Genomic DNA, 15591 nt, shown 5'->3' on the forward strand with positions numbered 1-15591 from the left:
GGAAGGAACTGCAGATGCCAGTTTATACTAAAAATGGATAGGCTCCTGCAATCCCCCTCCCCTTCTCTCCCCCCCCCCCCCCCCCCCCCCCCCCTCCCCCCACCCCCTCTCCCTCCCCCCCACCCTCCCTCCCCCCCCACCCTCTCTCCCTCCCCACCCTCTTTCCCCCCCTCCTCCCCCCCCTCTCCTTCCCCCCCATTCTCTCCCCTCTCCCCCCTCTCTTCTCCCCCCTCTCTCCCCCCCCTCTCTCCCCCATTCTCCCTCTCTCTCTCTCTCTCTCTCCCCTCTCTCCCCCCTCTCTCCCTCCTCTCTCTCTCTCTCTCTCTCCCTCTCTCTCTCTCTCCCCCTCTCCCTCCCCCCCTCTCTCTCTCTCTCTCTCCCCCCCTCTCTCTCTCTCTCCCTCCCCCACCCTAAGCATCCTACTAGTTCCACTCGCATCCTTGTATCCCTGTCACATCTTCCCCAACCAACATTGGACCATTATTGGACTCCACCCTTCCTGATGTCATCTGTTGCCAACCATGTTTTGACCGGGCCTTCTCTATCTTTCATTCTGAAGAAGGGCTCCGAACTGAAACATCACCTATTCTTTCTCCCCTGAGATGCTGCCTGACCTGCTGAGTTACTCCAGCATTTTGTGTCTATCTTCTGTACTCTATTCCCTGGCTGATGAAGACCAGCGAGCTAAAGGTTTTTGCCATCAGACTGTCAGCCGGCGATGCTGCTTTCACATTTACAGCATCTGCAGTCGATTGATGTTCAAAGCTCAGTAGATTTCGAGTTATTATAGGAATTAAGGCATATGGAGCGTAAATCAATGTTTGATGTTTCGGGCTGTTGAGGTTTGGTAAACTCTGAATCATAATTGTTGCACTTGGGCCCTGAGCCCTGGAATTCCCTTTAAAGCTCCCTCTTTGACCGAGCTTTATGATACCTGGGCTGTTTTACTTGATCAGATTTTGAAAACATTGTGGATGCTGTACAAAAGGAAGTTGCTAATGTTGATGGGGGAAACAGCAGTAGATGGCGCTGCAGGCCTGAGTCTCGCACTTGGCTGGGGCAGACACACAAAATGCTGGAGTAACTCAGCGGGTCCGGCAGCATCTCTGGAGTAAAGGAATAGGTGACTTCTTCAGACCCGAAAAGTCACCTATTCCTTTTCTCCAGAGATGCTGCTTGGCCCGCTGAGATACTACAGTTTCTGTTTAAACCAACACCTACAGTTCCTCCCAACACACCTGGACTGGGACCCATGTCCAACATACAGTCGCGGGAGAGTGAGACATGTCCTACTGATCCCGTGTCTTGCAGAGCAGTTACTAGCAAACTTCCTGGCGGCCTGTGGTGAGTCAATCCTGCACTGATTGGCCCACTCAATGAAACTTGCACAAATGCAATTCACCGGGTTACAGGTTTGGAGCAGGATTAGTTTAGTTTAGTTTACTGCGCAGAAACAGGCCTTTCGGCCCACCGAGTCCGCGCCGACCAGCGATTAACGCCATCCTACACACTAGGATACAATTTAGATTTCTTACTAAAACCAATCAATCTACATACCTGTTCGACTTTGGCGTGTGGGAGGAAACTGACGATCTCGGAAAACACCTCAGGGGGAGAACGTAAAACTGACAGCACCCGTCATCGGGATCGAACCCGGGTCCCCGGCGCAAGGCAGCAACTCTACCGCTGCGCCACCGTGCCTCCTTTTCTCTCTCTCTTGCATCCTCTCTCTCTCCCTCTCTCCCTCTCTCACCCTAGTTGTGGTACAAATTTTACTATTGTCCTGTTGAGTTCCTCTGTCTGTACAACTCGTTATTGTCATCTATCCCATAGCCAACAGTGGCCTATTGTGCGCCTGCGCCCCACATCTCCTTGATTATCGTTGCTTTTTGCATATCTTCCATTCATTTCTCATGTACCGTCTATCTCTCTCATTCTCCTTTCCCCTGATTCTCAGTCCGAAGAAGGGTCTCGACCTGAAATGTCACCTATTCCTTTTCTCCAGAGCTGCTGCCTGACCCACTAAGTTACCCCAGCCTTTTGTGTCCGTCTTCGATTTAAACCAGCATCTGCAGTTCCTTCCCTACACATTAGTTTGTCCAACCTCTCCTTATGGTTAATATCCTCTAATCCAGACACCATTCTACTGAACCTCTTCAAACCCTCTTCACAGCCGTACCACGTCCTTCCTGCATTGGGAACCTCAACATGCACCAGAGATTCGTTCCGTCACAAGAGAGAAGTTATTCCGGTCTCCGAAGCAATGCTTTTTAGATTAATTTTGATGACAGTTTTAATCTTCCCCATGAGCAGAAACATTTTGACATCCAACCACTCGTACCTCCTGGAGACAAATGCTGGAATCTGAGCGAGAAACAGTGCTGGACTAACTCAGCAGGTTTGTGGAGGGAACAGACAGACAGACCGAGGAAGGGTCTCACCCCGAAAACGCCATCCCTAAAGACATTTGTACATTGACATAATTAGAAAAAAAAACAAGTCCATGCTTGTGCAAGATGTGGCCTGTAGTGTTCTGTTGCCGAGCTGGGATTAGGGTTGTGCAGGTCGGTTCAAGAACCTGATGGTTGTAGTGAGGTAGCTAGCTGTTCCTGAACCTGTTGGTGTGGGACTTCAGGCTTCTGTACTTCCTCCTGCCTGATGGTGGCAACGAGAAGAGGACTTGGCCATATGGCCAGGATTCTTGATGAAAGATGCCATCTGCCCGAGACAGCGTCTCGTGTAGATGCTTTAGATGATGGGCAAGGCTGTGCCCATGATGGTCTGGGCTGAGCCCACCACTCTCTGCAGCCTCTCCTATTCCTGTGCGTTGGAATTACTGTATCAGCCACGATGCAAACATGAAGCAACATGACAACTGGTCCAACCTCTGAAACCAGGTTCTGAATCAGATGGTGACTCAAGAATATTGTTGGTCTCTCTCGGGGTGGACCTGTTGTGAATCAACATGTGAGAGTGATAATTATGATGGTCAAACATTTCTGGAACTCCACAGCACAGATTGAAAACCATTCTTAAACTGTCCACAAGCACCCAACAATGTATTTATTGATCTACTGCATTCAGATGTTTTTACCTAATTGGCCAGAGTTACATTTTAATTTAAAGGGGAAAAGATTGGAACAAAACATAGTCTTCGTGTGATATTTAGTGTTGGTGCTCAAAGTAGATCCATAAAACTTCCTGAAGCCCCACAGCACGGAAACAGGTTGCCTCATTAGTGCATCCTGCCTGTCGGCGGCGCTCCCTCAGACCTGCCCCTCCCACAGTGTGGCGCTCCCTCAGTCATGCCCCTCCTACACAGTGTGGCGCTCCCTCAGACCTGCCCCTCCCACAGTGTGGCGCTCCCTCAGTCATGCCCCTCCCATAGTGTGGCGCTCCCTCAGTACTGCCCCTCCCACAAGGAGGCGCTCCCTCAGTACTGCCCCCCCCCCCCCCCACAGTGCGGCGCTCCCTCAGTCATGCCCCTCCCACAGTGCGGCGCTCCCTCAGTACTGCCCCTCCCACAATGAGGCGCTCCCTCAGTACTGCCCCCCCCCCCCCCCCCCACCAATATCGCGGCGCTCCCTCTCCAGCTACGCCAGGGGGACGGGACGGGCGCTGTGCAAACGCTGCTGCGGCCGGGGAAGTAGCTGATTCCGCCCGCAGATGGAGCCCGTTAACCGGCCGCTGCCGCGGACTGAGCCCGGTGCCGGCACGGCTCGGCTCCATGCCCGGGAGCGCTGGAGGGGGAGCGCGGCGAGCCGATGTGATCCGATCCGGCCGGCATGCTGCACCGCTGCAGGAAGGGCTCCTGTCTGATCCTCGGCGCCGCCGCCAACCTCCTCACCCTGCTCTACATCGCCTGGCTGGTCAACTACCTCAAGGTGCAGCCCCCGCCGGCCGAGCTGCCCCCAGAGTCGGACAGCCGCCGGCTGGATCAGAGGCTAGAGCGTCTGGAGACACTCGTCAGGCACCACTTGGAAGGTAAGGTCTGGGGCTCCAGACCTCGGACCAGAGGCGGGTCACCTTTTGCCCCAGAGATGTGAGTCTCTGACTCTGGGGCCAGACCTCGGACTACGGACAGGTCACCTTTAGCCCCAATGAGATGTGAGTCTTCAACCTCTCATCCCAAACCTCAGACTACAGATGGGTCACCTTTAGCCCCAAAGAGAAGTGAGTCTTCAACCTGTGGTACAAGACCTCAGATTAGGGAGGTCATCTTTTGTCCTGATGATGGAAAACAGTGTTAATCCAACTCTCCTCATACCCCATCATGTGTTTAAAAAAATGGTTCTGACTGCCTCCACTATCTATGCCTCATTTAATTTTATATGGATCTTTCAGGTCTCCCTGCAACTTCTGACACTCTAAAGCAAGCCCTGCATAAGCCCAGGGAGGACATCTATGGAGTGACTGAGAATATTTCCCAGAACTGGAGGGTTCAAGTTATGAGGAGAGGTTGGAAATGTTGGGGATGTTTTCCCTGGACCACAGGAGGCTGAGGGATGACCTTATGGATATATATAAAATAATATAGGGCGTGGATTAAGTGGATGGTCACCATATTTTCCCCAAAACTGGGGGATCAAGAACTAGAGGATTTCTAGATTTAAGGAGAGAGGGGAATGTTTTAATAAGATTAGACAATAGGTGCAGAAGTAGGCCATTCGGCCCTTTGAGCCAGCACCGCCATTCAATGTGATCATTGCTGATCATCCCCAATCAGTACCCCGCTCCTGCCTTCTCCCCATTTCCCCGACTCCGCTATCTTTGTGGCAACTATTTCATGCAGAAGGTGGTGATTATATAGAACAAACTGCCAGAGTAAGTAGTTGAGGCAGGTACAATAACAACATTTAAAAGACATTTGGACAGGTACTTGAATAGGAAAGGTTTAGATGGATATGAGCCAAATGCAGGTAAATGGAACTAACTGAGGATGGCGCTGTGCTAGGCATGGTTGAGTTGGGCTGAAGGGTCTCTCTCTGTGCTGTATATCTGTACGAGAGGAATGAAGGGGGTGGGCAATGAGCCAGAGGGAAGAGGAGGGAGTTGCGATGGTCTGGGACACAGTAAATAAAAGGAAAGTAGGATTGGGGAGAATGGTTGACATGGACTTGGATCTGTGCAGTATCTCTCTGTGACTATAATGTTGGCTGAAGGGAAGCAGAGAGTACAGGGATGGATGGTGAGTGGTTGTTAGGGGACATGTTCTGTTACCGATGGGCCTCTGAGTGTCACAACTTGGATTGTTTCCTGTGGAAGTCAAAGGTTGATGGGAGACTTGATAGAACTATGTACAACAACGGGAGACATAGATGGGATAGGCGATCTGAGCCTTTTTCCCAAGTTGGGAATCTCAAGGACTAGAGAGGACAGATTTAAAGTGAGAGGGCTACATTTAAAGGAGACGTGCAGGGTAAGTTTTCCACATGGAGTGTGGACGATGCCTGGAATGTGGTTACGGTGGTTGGAGGCAAATACGGTAGTGTTTCAGAGGCTTTTAGATAGGCTCATGAATATGCAGCAAAAGGAGGGATATGGATCACTTGTCGGCAGAAATGATCTGGTGAGCTTGGCATCATGCTTGACACAGGCACTGTGAGCCAAAGAGCCTGTTCCTGTGCAGTACTGTTTTATAATGTAATAAAAATGAACCGCAGACGCTGGTTTATACCAAAGATAGACACAAAATTCCATAGTAAATCAGCGGGCCAGCCAGCTTCTGGAAAAAATGGATAGATGACGTTCCCGGTTGGGATCCTTCTTAAGTTATTTAGATCTCTTAAAGATAGCGGAGTCGGGGAAATGGCGAGAAGGCAGGAATGGGGTACTGATTGTGGATGATCAGCCATGATCATATTGAATGGCGGTGCTGGCTCGAAGGGCTGAATGGCCTACTCCTGCACCTTTTGTCCATTGTCCAAGAATCTCTTCAGTCCTGTTCTGTGTTCTATGTTCTCCTACTTATAGGCTTGTGACTCAAGCTTCTCAATTCCATCTCTCGTGCTCTGTCTCCACATTGAGCGGTCATGGAACAGGGATTGGGTTTTGCACTATTATAGTTACCTCGTTAAACTGTTATTAATTTATGGTATAATTGATTATTATGTATTATCGGTGCGTGTTATTGCATTTATGAGCTTGTTGAGCTGCAGGAATTAGGAATTTCATGGTCATGTTGTCGGTAAGTATGACAATCAAACATTCTGGTCCAGTGAATTGCCAGCAGTCAGTGAGAATGTCGTATTTTATTCAAGGAGGCTTTGAGGAATCCTTAACTCTATTCCGCCCCACTTTATCATTTTATGGGGTGCTCTGTATTACAGTGTTGTGACTGCACCATCTTATGTTCCCAAATGTAGGAGGGTGATGGGGTGGGGGAGATCTATTTGCCTCTGAGTACCGGGATGTATGGGCTTGACTTACAGGGAGAGTTGAGTTGAGTTTAGTATGTAGTCACGTGTACCATGGTATGGTGAAAAGCTTTCGATGTGTGTTAACCGGTCAGTGGAAAGACAATACATGATTCCAATCGAGCCATCTCCACAGTGTAGAGATACATGATCAAGGGAATGACGTGAATAAGGTCCAGTGGACTTTTTCCTGAGTGTTTTCTTTTCAGCCTGGGAGACTGCGTGTTGACCTTGCTGAAGTGTACAGACCACGAGGGGCGTGGATAAAGTGAACACTCACTATCTTTTCCCCCTAGGGCAGAGGACTCTAAAAATAGAGAGCACAGGATTAAGATGAGAGGGGTGAGATTTCAGAGGGACCTCAGGACATCTTTTTCATTCAGAGGGTAGTCTGTATCTGGAATGAGCTGCCAGAGGAATCTATAGAACTGGATACATTGTTTTAAAAGACATTTGGCTAGATATATGGATTAAGAAGGGATTAGAGGGATATGGGTTTAATGCAGGCAATTGGGATTAGCCTAGGATGCCAATTGTTTGACCTGGAAAAGTATGTACATAATGCTGTGCAGCTCTATGGCGCTAGCCATTCATCCGCCCTAGTTCCTGCTAGCCCATTGTCCCTGTTAAACCTGTTCACTCCACCCGACTCGTTGACTCGTGGAAGTGACCCAGGTTCTGGTGCAGCCACTAATGCCGGTGGCAGCACCGCCCCACTGCTCCCAATCCCCGGCGCTGCTTGTGTGGAGTTTGGACGTTCTCCCAGTGATCGCGTGAGTTTCCCCCCAGGTGCTACAGTTTCTTCTTCTATAGATGGTCGGTGGGGTAATTGTCCACTGTAGGGTGCCCCTACCATGTGGGGGTTGGGCAGAATTTTAGAGAGGTTAATGAGAGTGTGGGGAGAATAAAAGTGGTCATTGTGTGAATAATTGACGGTTGCCAGACACTGATGTGCCCAAGAGCCTGTTTATCTGCTGTGTGTCTCCCTAGAGTTCTCACTCCCACACGATGAATCTACAGCCCGGAGCTCTCCATGTTCCCCGCTGATATTGGTATTGGTTTATCATTGTCACATTTACCAGGACACAGCAAAAAATTTTGCATGCTGCCCGATCAAATTGTACCAAACATGGGTACAATTAATCCATGCGCAAGTACAACAGACAGTGCAAAGAGTAAAATACTAGAGTGCAGAATATAGTGTTACAGCATTACGATATTCTGGTTACAGAGAAAGTGCAGATAAAAGAGTGCAAAAGCCACAATGAGGTAGGTTGGTGAATCAGGAGTACACACTAGCTTATGAGAGGACCATTCAGTCGTCTGATAGCAGCGGGGAAGAGGCTGTTACTGAATCTGGTAATACATACTGACATGCTTTTGTATCTTCTGCCCAAAGGGAGAATGACCGGGTTGTGAGTGGTCCTTGATTATGTTGGCTACTTTGCCAAGACAGTGTGAAGTGTAGGTGGAGTCGATGGCGAGGAGTTTGGTCTGTGTGATGAGCTGAGCTATGTCCACAACTCTCTGCAATTTCTTAGAGTCTTTGGCAGAGCTGTTCCTAAATCATACTGTCATACATCCCGAAATAATGCTTGCCATGGTGTAACTGTAGGAGATGGTAATAGTTGTTGGATCATGTCGAACTTCATTTGTCTTCTGAGGAAGTAGAGATGTCGGTCCACTTTCTTAGCTATAGCTTAGATGTGGTTGGTCCAGGATGGATCATTGGTGATATTTACTGCCAGGAAGGTGAAGCTCTTAACTATCTTCCCTGACGTATATTTCAGAATGTGTAATTTCTTGTCAGCAAGGGGGACAAAGTGACCAGTGGAAGTTAGAATATTGTCCAACAAAGCGAGGTGCTATGAAGGGGAATTTATCAGCTCCCAGCATTGTCTCAGTTCTGAACCTAAATGGATAACTGGGGCGGCACAGTCGTGCAACGGTAGAGTTGTGCCGTGTAGCGCCAGAGACGCGGGGTTGAGCCTATCACCCTGTGACCACGTGGGTTTTTTCCGGGTACTCCAGATACCTCCCACACTCCGAAGACGTACAGGTTTAGGTTAATTGGCTTTGGTAAAAATTGTAAATTGTCCTGAGTGTGTAGAATAGTGCTTGTGTGCGGGGGGTGATTACTGGTTAGTTAGGACTCAGTGAGCCAAAGGGACTGTTTCAGCACTGTATCTCGAAAGTCACACTCCTTATTTTTTTTAGCAGTGACCCTAGTTCTAGATCCTCTCACTTTAGGAAACATCCTCTTTCCCCGTCCATTCACTCAACGTCGTTCAGAATGATATTTGTTTTATTCAGGTCCTCTCCCACTCTGCTAAACTCTGTGGGGACAAGCACAAGCCTTCCTGGTGAGCTGAACCCACATTTCTTGGCTTCCAGCCCTCTCTAAGCTGTTTCTGTTGGCAGCAGTCCCAGAAGGTAAAAATGGTCAGGCCTGTAGGGAGAGGGGCAGGGAGTGGGGTGGATTGGAGAGTTCTCTTTCACGGAGCTAGGATGGGCTTGGTGGGCTGAGCGACCTCCTCCTATGTTAAACCACTGTGGCTCTCAGCAGGATCAGGACAATTTGGCCCATCGGCTCTGCGTACTGCAGGAGCGATGGGGACGTGGTCAATGGGAGAGCGTGTGATCCAGGTGCGCCGTTGAGTAAGGTCTTTATTCAAACTATTGAGTGTTTCCCTCCCTGTTGCAGTTGTACGCGCTCCGCTTCACAGTGGAGCTTTGTCGAGCAGGGAAACAGTCACACAGGGTCTACACAGATGGCTGTAGCTCCCCAGGCATTAATCAGAATGGAGACTATCAACGTCGCAATCTCTAACATCTTGGCTGAAATAAATTCTCTTGGGATTTATGAAAACCTGGAGGAATGTGAAGAGAATTAATTAATGCCGGAATGTTTCACCAGCCTTCCGAACGTGATGCAGGGTGTGGGGCGATGGGTGGTGAGGGAAGAGTCCCTGGAACCTCTCAATTGCTGCATAAAACACTTTAACTATGATTGTAACCAGCAGATCCCATTGATCTAGAATTCACGACGCACAGCTGGGAATTAGAATCATAGTCACACTTTATGCCAACAGGCCCTTTGGCCCAACTTGTCCATGCTGACCAAGCAGGTCCCATTTCTAGTGTCGCCATGACTCTGACAGATCGATCCATGTACCCAAATGTTGCCCCTTGGCTTCATATTAAATCTTACGTCTGGTTTCCCCTGCCCTGGGAAACGGTCTCTGTGCATCTTCTACCCTATCCATTCCCTTCATGATTTTATACTCTTCAGAAAGATCTGGACAAGTATAAGGTGCAACAGTACTTTAAAAATAAATGCTGTCAGGATCTGGTAAGGGGGGGTGAAAAATACGAAGTTGGTATATCCCTTTTTGCGCGGTCTTCACAATAAAGCTTTTGTTCCTTTTTCTTTTTCTTCATTTCTATAGCCTATTTTTTAACTTTTTTCCCTAACTCTTTGCTCAATGGGTCTTTCTTTTTGATCACTCTTTCACAATACCACGACTTTCTCTCACTTTCTTTACTTTCTTTATTTCTCTCTCTTTTTAAAGCTTAAAAAATGAAGTGGCACAATAAATGTAACAAGATATGTTTGGCTTGTACTATTGTAATGTACTGTACTAATAAATAAAATTATATTAGAAAAAAGAAAGATCTGGAGGTCGGGATCGAAGCTGGAGGTTGTGAGGCAGCGGCTCCAGCCCTGCTCCACCGTGCTGCCCTGGATTCCCCCCAGCGTTCCTGAACAGGTTGTAACATATAGGGTGGAAATGCATGAGGAGGGGCAGCAGGTCATGTTTCCGCCTGTGGATGGAGATGAAAGGCAGGTGCTGAGGGTGTGTCTGCTGCTCGTGCTGCTGAGAGGAACGCAGGGTGAAGCGCGTTTGGTCTTGCAGTGGATCACGCTTGCCGGAGGCGTGTAGATACAGAGAGGTGGTCCTCCGATTCTGCAAGCCCACCACACCAATGTAACCCAGGAAGGGCTGGGTAAGGTATTGCCGTAGGCTGTGTGTTGGTGTCGAGCCTGCCTGTTGCCGTAGTCCTTTCCTTAACCCCCTTTTGTATCTTTGCCACGAGCATGAAGTTAACATGAGCAAAATACAAAGTGGTGGAAGATCTCAGCAAGGTCAGGCAGCATCTGTGGACAGGTGGCGTTTTGGGTTGGATCACCTCTTTAGGCTCTTTGGAGGGGGAGAAAAGCCAGAAAAGAGAGGAGATGATGGGACAAAGCCTGGCAAGTGATAGGTGGATACAGGTGAGGTGTGGGGGTGGAGGGTGGGTGATAGGCTGATGGGTGGAGCCAGTGAGAAAGGCAAAAGGGGAAAAAGAGTGTCAGATGAGGAGGAGAAGTGAAATGTAAAGCTGGGCGGAGGTATATGGGTGGAAGGGGAGAGTGAAGCGGAGAAAGAGGGGGTATAAAAGGGAATTGAAGGACTTGGGGACAGGAGGTGCGTGTACAATGGAGAAGGAAGGAACGGGTTGCCTGGGGTTCTGGAAGATGGTGGGAGACATGCGTGACATAGGGATGGGGACGGGCAGGGGGAAGAGAGGAGTGGGGTAAATTTCATGATAGAAATACCAGGGATTAAAACCTTCTTTCCAGCTTTCTGCCCCCTACTCCGTCAGTCCGAAGAAAGGGTCCCGACCCGAAACGTCACCTGTCCTTTCCCTTTGCAGATGGTGCCTGATCCGCTGAGTCCTTCCAGAGTTTGTTGTTTGCTCACGATGCCAACATCTCCAATCTCTTGTACTCTCGAATGACATTGAGTTTGCTGGCTTTTGATGAAGGGAAATCATTTTGCGTTTGGAGTTGCTACATTTTATACAGAGTGAGTTACTGTCATTGCGGCCGACGTCATCATGATCAGGTTTAATCTGCTACATCGAGATGTCAGGGCAGTGCGATGTTTCAGTCCGGGAAGTAAAACTAAGCAGGACATTCACAGTGAACAGTAAGGCCCCTGTCCCACTTAAGAAACTTGAACGAAAACCTCTGGAAACTTTGAGCCCCATTCAAGGTTTCTGTGTGGTTCCCGGAGGTTTTTGTCAGTCTCCCTACCTGCTTCCACTACCTGCAACCTCCGGCAACCACCTGCAACCTCCAGGAACCGCACGGAAACCTTGGGTGGGGCGCAAAGTCTCCAGATGTTTCCGTTCAGGTTTCCTAAGTGGGACAGGGGCATAAGACCCTGGGGAGCATGGCAGAACAGTGGCACCTAGGGAGTACAAGTACAATCACAGGTAGAAGGGGTGGTGAAGATGGTGTCTGGCCTGGTGCTATTCATCAGTCGGGGAACTGAACATAGCATTTGGATGTGTGTGACAGTGGTACAAGTCATAGATGGGGCCACGCCTGGAGTATTGTGTTCCATTTTAGTCACCTTGCTCCAGTATAGGCGTGATGAAGTTTGAAAAGCATGCAAAGAGGATTTATGAGGAATGTTGCCAGAACTCTAGGTTCTCAGCTTTCGGTTGGGCTGGTTAGGACTTTATTTGTTGGAGCTCCGGAAACGAAGGGGTGATCTTACAGAGGTGTAGAAAATCATGATGGTGACAGACAGAGTGAATGCTGGATAGGGGAATCAAGAACTCTGCGGCATGGGTTTAGAGTGAGAGGGAAAAGATTTAATAGGAACCCGAGGAGGAACCTTTTCACTCAGGTGGGGGTGGGTGTAAGGAACGAGCAGCTAGATGAGGTAGTTGAGGCAGGTGCAATGACAACATTTAAAATATTTTGTATATAGTAATTCAAAATTAAACTTTATTCAGAATGCAAAATACTAACAAAACAAAATCCATGCAAGACTCATCATGCATTTGCAGAGTCTAACCATGAAATGCTTTTGAATTCAGTAGTGGCCTCACCTACCATTAGACATTTGAAAGGGTAGATGGAGAGGAAAGGTTTAGAGGGAAATGAGCCAAATGCAGGTAAATAGGACAAGCCCAGGTGGGACACCTTGGTTGGCATGGACAAGTTGGGCCGAAGGGCCTGTTTCCGTGCTCCATGACTTTATGACTGTAATGTCCTTTCATTTCCCTAAAGATATTTGACCTCTGGTTCTTTCATTCAGAATTGCAAAACAAAATGTCGGCCAACTGCTCTGAAGTCTGGTGTGCCTCGACATGTTCACACAGCCTGCTCTTCTCATTCATTAGAGGATTAAAAGCTCTGTTGCTCCTTCTTTTCAGTGTATCGGCGAGGAATGCGAGCCAGCTCTCTGCCAGGTTGTGCGGGGATACGCAGGGAGAAGGCTGAGCCTGTGGAATGTGGCCCTGATTACCCCACATTAGTGCTGCCGCAGGGTTCCTGCTGTCATCCTGGGCCGCTGAGGAGCCGTGCATCAGACTAGCAAATGCCCGCGGCGTAGCTTAGCTTTACATGGTTTTATTTTACAAAAATAAATTTGATCAATTATTTACAATAATTGGTACGGTGGCGCAGCGGTAGAGTTGCTGCCTTACAGCGAATGCAGACGCCGGAGACCCGGGTTCGATCCCGACTACGGGTGCTGTCTGTACGGAGTTTGTACGTTCTGCCCGTGACCTGCATGGGTTTTCTCCGAGATCTTTGGTTTCCTCCCACACTCCAAAGATGTACAGGTTTGTAGGTTAATTGGCTTGGTAAATGAAAAATTGTCCCTAGTGGGTGTAGGATAGCGGTAATATGCAGGGATCGCTCGCTGGTCGGCGCGGACACGGTGGGCCGAAGGGCCTGTTTCCGCGCGGTATCTCTAAACTACACTAAACTAAAGAAAACAATAATATGTACAATACAAAATAATACAAACAAACCCAACACCATCATTCAGAGTAAACCAAATATTCTGACAAAACGGAATATTAGATAACTATAGATAGACACAAAAAGCTGGAGTAACTCAGCGGGACAGGCAGCATCTCTGGAGAGAAGGAACGGGTGACGTTTTGGATCGAGTCCTTCCTCCAAAGATGCTGCCTGTCCCGCTGAGTTACTCCAGCTTTTTGTGTCCATCTTCGATTTAATCCAGCATCACCAGTTCCTTCCTACACATTAGATAGTTATATCCTTGTTAAGGATACATTCCACCCCCACCCCCCCCCCCCCCCCCCCCCCCCCCGGAGTGCCCAGCGTTCCAAGACACCCCCCAGGGTGCCGTGGACACCGCGTAGACCCTTTCTAAAACCACCCGAGCGCAGACAACCAGCTCAGGCAGAGCCCTCTTCTGCCTGGCATCGCGACTCGTGGATGGCCAGCTTGGCCAGGTCTAGGAATAACCCAACCAGGACATCCTCTGCTCTACCCTCTCCCCTTTGCACAGGGTGACCAAAGATGAGGATGGTGGGTGTGAATTGCAGCCAGAAGGCAAGGAGCAGCCCCTTTAGATATTGGAACAGAGGCTGCAAACTCACACACGACACACTCCATGTATGCATGATTTACTGGCAATGCTAGAGTATGCGTGTGAGCACGACTGTGCACGTAGAAATATGTGGCCACATGTCATTTACTTGATAGACACAAAATGCTGGAGTAACTCAGCGGGACAGGCAGCATCTCTGGCGAGAAGGAATGGGTGACGTTTTGGGACGGGACCCTTCTGCAGACTCTTTTACTGGTCATTTATTGTCATTTACTGGTGTATGATCTGCTTGTTCATGTATGGCCACAAAAAATTGTACATACATACATGTACAAAAATGCATCCTTGAAATGATTTCATAAACCACCAGGGCAGCAGGTGGTGCATGACAAGAAAGTTGGACTTTCTATCAGATGTGGTCGTACAGTGATGTAGCAGTTTAGTGCAGAGTTAGTGCAGAGAGAGGCGCAGCAATGCAGCAGTTAGTGCAGTGATGCACAGTGTTGCAGCTGTTTGTGCAGTGATACAGCTGTTAAATCAGAGAGATGCACAGTAATGCAGTAGTTCGTGCAGAGAGATGCACAGTGATGCAGCTGTTAAGACATAACTGGATATCGCCTGAGATTGTTTATCCACTTCCCAGGAAACCTTGTAAATAATGACTTAATTCCCGCTTAAATACTGACGCATTCCCCGGGACCCATGTTAATACCGACACACTCCACGGGACCCCTTGTAAATACTGGCATAAACCTGACGCTGTAAATTCAATTCCAATGCAGGGACATTTTTTTTCTAAAAGTTGTATTTCTATATGTTTTTTGTTGCTACAATCTCGACACCAGCTACAGTAATGGTCATTAATAGTATTGCAAGGCATGGCTATAAGGCGTAATGCAGGTGTGAATGGTCCTAATCATCTAACCTCCTGAAAATGCCAGGACCCTGTAAATATCAACACACACGCAGGGACCATTGTAAATACATACACACTCTCCAGGATTCCCTGTACATACAGGCACACTCCCAGGAACCCACTACAAATGCCGCTACAGTCTCATAGACCCATTATGAATAATGAATAATGACACAGATCCCCAGGACCCCCTATATACAAATATAATCCTCTGGACCCCCTGTAAATACTCACACGTTCCCAGTGAACCCCTGTGAATACTGAAACACCCCCAGCCACCCTCAGTAAACGCTGATCTACTCCCTGAGACTGCCTGTAAATGCGAACACAATCTTCGGCTTCCCCTGTAAATACTGCCACACTCCTGCTGATTCCTTGTTGGATGAAAATCTCTTGGATTGCGAAGTGAAAGATTGTTAGAGTCAGAGAGATTCTCAGAGTGTTGAAACAGGCCCTTCGGCCCAACTTGCCCACACCGACCATCATGTCGTAGCAACACTAGTCCCACCTACTCACGTTTGGTCCGTATCCTTCCAAACCTGTCCTATCCATGTACCCGTCTGTTTCTTAAATGTTGGGATAGCCCCAGCCTCAACGACATCCTCTCACAGCTTGTTCGATACACCCACCACCCTTTGTGTGAAGAGGTTACCCCTCAGATTCCTATTAAATCTTTTCCCCTTCATTTCAACCTATGTACTCTGGTCCCTGATTGACCTACACTAGGCAAGAGACTCTACCTGATCTATTCCTCTGATGATTTTATACACCTCTATTAGATCACTCCTCATCCTCCTGCGCTCCAAGGAATAGTCCCAGCCTACTCAACCTCTCCCTATAGCTCAGACCTTCTAGTCCTGGCAACATCTTCATAAATCTTTTCTGTACCCTTTCC

General features: G+C 48.6%; 1 protein-coding gene and 1 long non-coding RNA gene across 2 annotated transcripts in view; both read left to right on the forward strand.

The window, feature by feature from the left end:
* The first annotated feature begins 3655 nt into the window (after positions 1–3655).
* LOC129705661 (polypeptide N-acetylgalactosaminyltransferase 18-like) overlaps positions 3656–15591 on the forward strand; it is a 44852-nt gene continuing 32916 nt past the window's right edge. Inside the window, 1 exon segment of the mRNA XM_055649345.1 lies at positions 3656–3984. Within this exon segment, the coding sequence (XP_055505320.1) occupies positions 3786–3984 (199 nt within the window). The 5' untranslated portion in view covers positions 3656–3785.
* On the forward strand, positions 7249–13180 carry LOC129705662 (uncharacterized). Its single transcript, XR_008724939.1, has 3 exons — positions 7249–10424; positions 11115–11266; positions 12630–13180. It is a non-coding gene; the product is annotated as an uncharacterized LOC129705662 (long non-coding RNA).

This window comes from Leucoraja erinacea, chromosome 18 (genome assembly GCF_028641065.1).
Source record: "Leucoraja erinacea ecotype New England chromosome 18, Leri_hhj_1, whole genome shotgun sequence".
In the NCBI taxonomy this organism is placed as follows: Eukaryota; Metazoa; Chordata; class Chondrichthyes; order Rajiformes; family Rajidae; genus Leucoraja; species Leucoraja erinaceus.